This window comes from Ailuropoda melanoleuca, chromosome 1, assembly GCF_002007445.2.
Source record: "Ailuropoda melanoleuca isolate Jingjing chromosome 1, ASM200744v2, whole genome shotgun sequence".
Lineage (NCBI taxonomy): Eukaryota > Metazoa > Chordata > Mammalia > Carnivora > Ursidae > Ailuropoda > Ailuropoda melanoleuca.
In genome coordinates, this window is record NC_048218.1 from 201502004 (window position 1) to 201504678 (window position 2675).

The 2675-nt window shown below is 43.8% G+C and overlaps 1 protein-coding gene across 1 annotated transcript; it reads left to right on the plus strand.

Annotated features, from left to right (window-relative positions):
- The first annotated feature begins 1644 nt into the window (after positions 1-1644).
- On the plus strand, positions 1645-2598 carry LOC100475579 (olfactory receptor-like protein OLF3). Its single transcript, XM_002924173.4, has one exon. It carries the CDS (start codon positions 1645-1647, stop codon positions 2596-2598), a length of 954 nt encoding a protein of 317 aa, XP_002924219.2.
- The last annotated feature ends 77 nt before the right edge of the window (positions 2599-2675 follow it).

Genomic DNA, 2675 nt, shown 5'->3' on the forward strand with positions numbered 1-2675 from the left:
CATGAACAAAGGAATAAGATCCCAAATGTGATCAGTGGAAAATGGAAGGTCAACCACTGCCTTCACTAGATGATGGATGCCTGCCTATTCAGTCACTAATGGACCAACTGTAGATCTTCCAAACATTTGAGTTCGCCAATGACCCTTTCAGTTGGCCAATATTTCCCACATTTTACAAATTAAAAAATATAAAGTAAGAGAGGTTAAGTAGCTTGCTCTCGCCTTCAGTAAGCAGGAGAGAACAGAGTTAAAGCAAGAACTTCCAGGCTCTAAAGGTCCTGCTTTCTCTGGGATGTGACATTGTTGCTCATTTGTCATGAGACAAAGGCTGTAGTAGGGAGATGTGCAGGGTGGGCGAGAGGAGCAGAGTGAGTCATGGGCCGGCTTGTTGTCCAGGCAGCTTGGACATGCAACAGGGGGACAGTGACGGGAAGACAGTCTGTTCTGTGTCTTTTTCTTCCATTTGCGCATTAGGAGCACAGGAGAGTAGATCACCCTTGAAATCCCAGCATCTGGCAAAGATGGCACTTAGAGATATTTGCCAAATTAATCAAAAACAAATGTCTACTTCCTCTGCTAAGTAGTCAACAAAAGTTAACAGATTTGTTTTCTCTTCCTCTTTTTATACCAGTAAGCCAGAGCAGCCATTTCCATACTGTCCTTTTTACTGAGACCATCCACAAGGGCTAGAGTTGTAGAAAAATAAAAAGCAAGTCAGAATGAGTGAAAATACGGGTAGCAAAATAAAAAGAACAAGATAAAATGACCACTCTTCTCCCTTTCCTTCCAGAGACCAAAGACACCAAATTCTCAAAAGACCCATATTTTCCTACCTTGCAGATTTCAAATTCACTAAAGGTTTTGCTTCCGTTTTTTATGTCTGAAATCGTGGGCAGGATATGAGAGGAGAGCACAACACTTGTTACTCCGTCTCTGCCAGAGTGGGACTCCTGCTATTACTCTTACCCATAGACAGAGTGCCACTGCCAGGAAGAGTTTATGAAGTACTTTCCCCAAAGTTATCTACATTTGAACTTAAACATCCTTGGGAGTTATGCAATGTTGCCCATTTTGTATGTAAAAGTTTAAATGTCTAACTCAATCTCTTCTCTGTTAAGTCATTAAAACAAGATTCATATTCAGCTTCTTTAATCCAGATTTTTCCATAAGACACCAGCCTTATTTGGAGTATATATCTGCTTCTTCCAAATCTTTTTTTTTTTTTTTTGGTAATTTTTAAAATACATTTCATCATGTTTTGTGCAACAGATATGTGTAGGGTTGTCCTCAAACTTTGGCCCATGTTTACCATCATTACTTATTTTGCCTCCGAATGTCATCTACAGTTCCCTCCTGCCCTGGAAACTCAGGTAAACTAGAGAGGTAATAAGCTTCCAAAAAATTGCACTGCTTTATCTCCAGGCTTAAACTGACTCCCTGAGATCCCATCATGCCCTTATGACAGTGCTAGCCTCCTCTCTTATGTGGAGCAGGTGCAGTGGGTATTAGGATCAAGCCGATAGGCTTGGCCCATATGGCAGATCATTAGGTTGAGCATTCTCTTAAGTTATTCTTACGGCTCTTTAATTCAACAGCTTCTGTTCTCTCTGACTCTCTGCAGATTAATAATCTTCACATTTTTAAATGGAAACAGATAACCAGACATGGGCGAGAGAGTTTATCCTTCTTGGCCTGTCCAGTGACTGGGACACACGGGTATCCCTCTTCGTCCTTTTCTTGATCACATACATGGTGACAGTGCTGGGGAACGTCCTCATCATTCTTCTCATCAGACTGGACAGCCGACTCCACACCCCCATGTACTTCTTTCTCACCAACCTCTCCCTTGTTGATGTCTCTTATGCCACAAGCATCGTTCCTCAGATGCTGGCGCATTTTCTTGCAGCACATAAAGCAATCCCATTTGTGAGCTGTGCAGCCCAGTTATTTTTCTCCCTGGGCTTGGGCGGGATTGAGTTTGTTCTATTGGCAGTGATGGCCTATGACCGCTATGTGGCTGTGTGTAACCCCCTGCGATACTCGGTCATCATGCATGGAGGCCTCTGTGCTAGGTTGGCCATCACATCCTGGGTCAGTGGCTCTGTCAACTCTCTCATGCAGACTGCAATCACCTTTCAGCTGCCCATGTGCACAAACAAGTATATTGATCACATATCCTGCGAACTCCTAGCTGTGGTCAGACTGGCTTGTGTGGACACCTCTTCCAATGAGATCGCAATCATGGTTTCTAGCATTGTTCTGCTGATGACACCTTTCTGCCTGGTTCTCCTGTCCTACATCCAGATCATCTCCACCATCCTAAAGATCCAGTCCACGGAGGGAAGAAAGAAAGCCTTCCACACCTGTGCCTCTCACCTCACAGTGGTTGTCCTGTGCTATGGCATGACCATTTTCACTTACATTCAGCCCCACTCCAGCCCCTCTGTCCTTCAGGAGAAGTTAATTTCTGTCTTCTATGCCATTTTAATGCCCATGCTGAACCCCATGATTTATAGTGTAAGGAATAAGGAGGTGAAGGGGGCCTGGCAGAAACTACTAGGGCAATTATCTGGGTTAACATCAAAACTGGCAACTTAATGAACCCTGAGCATCACTTAGAGAAAGGAGCTTTGCCTGTGTTTTCTCCCACTTGACTCAGATACGGCAGTCATCAT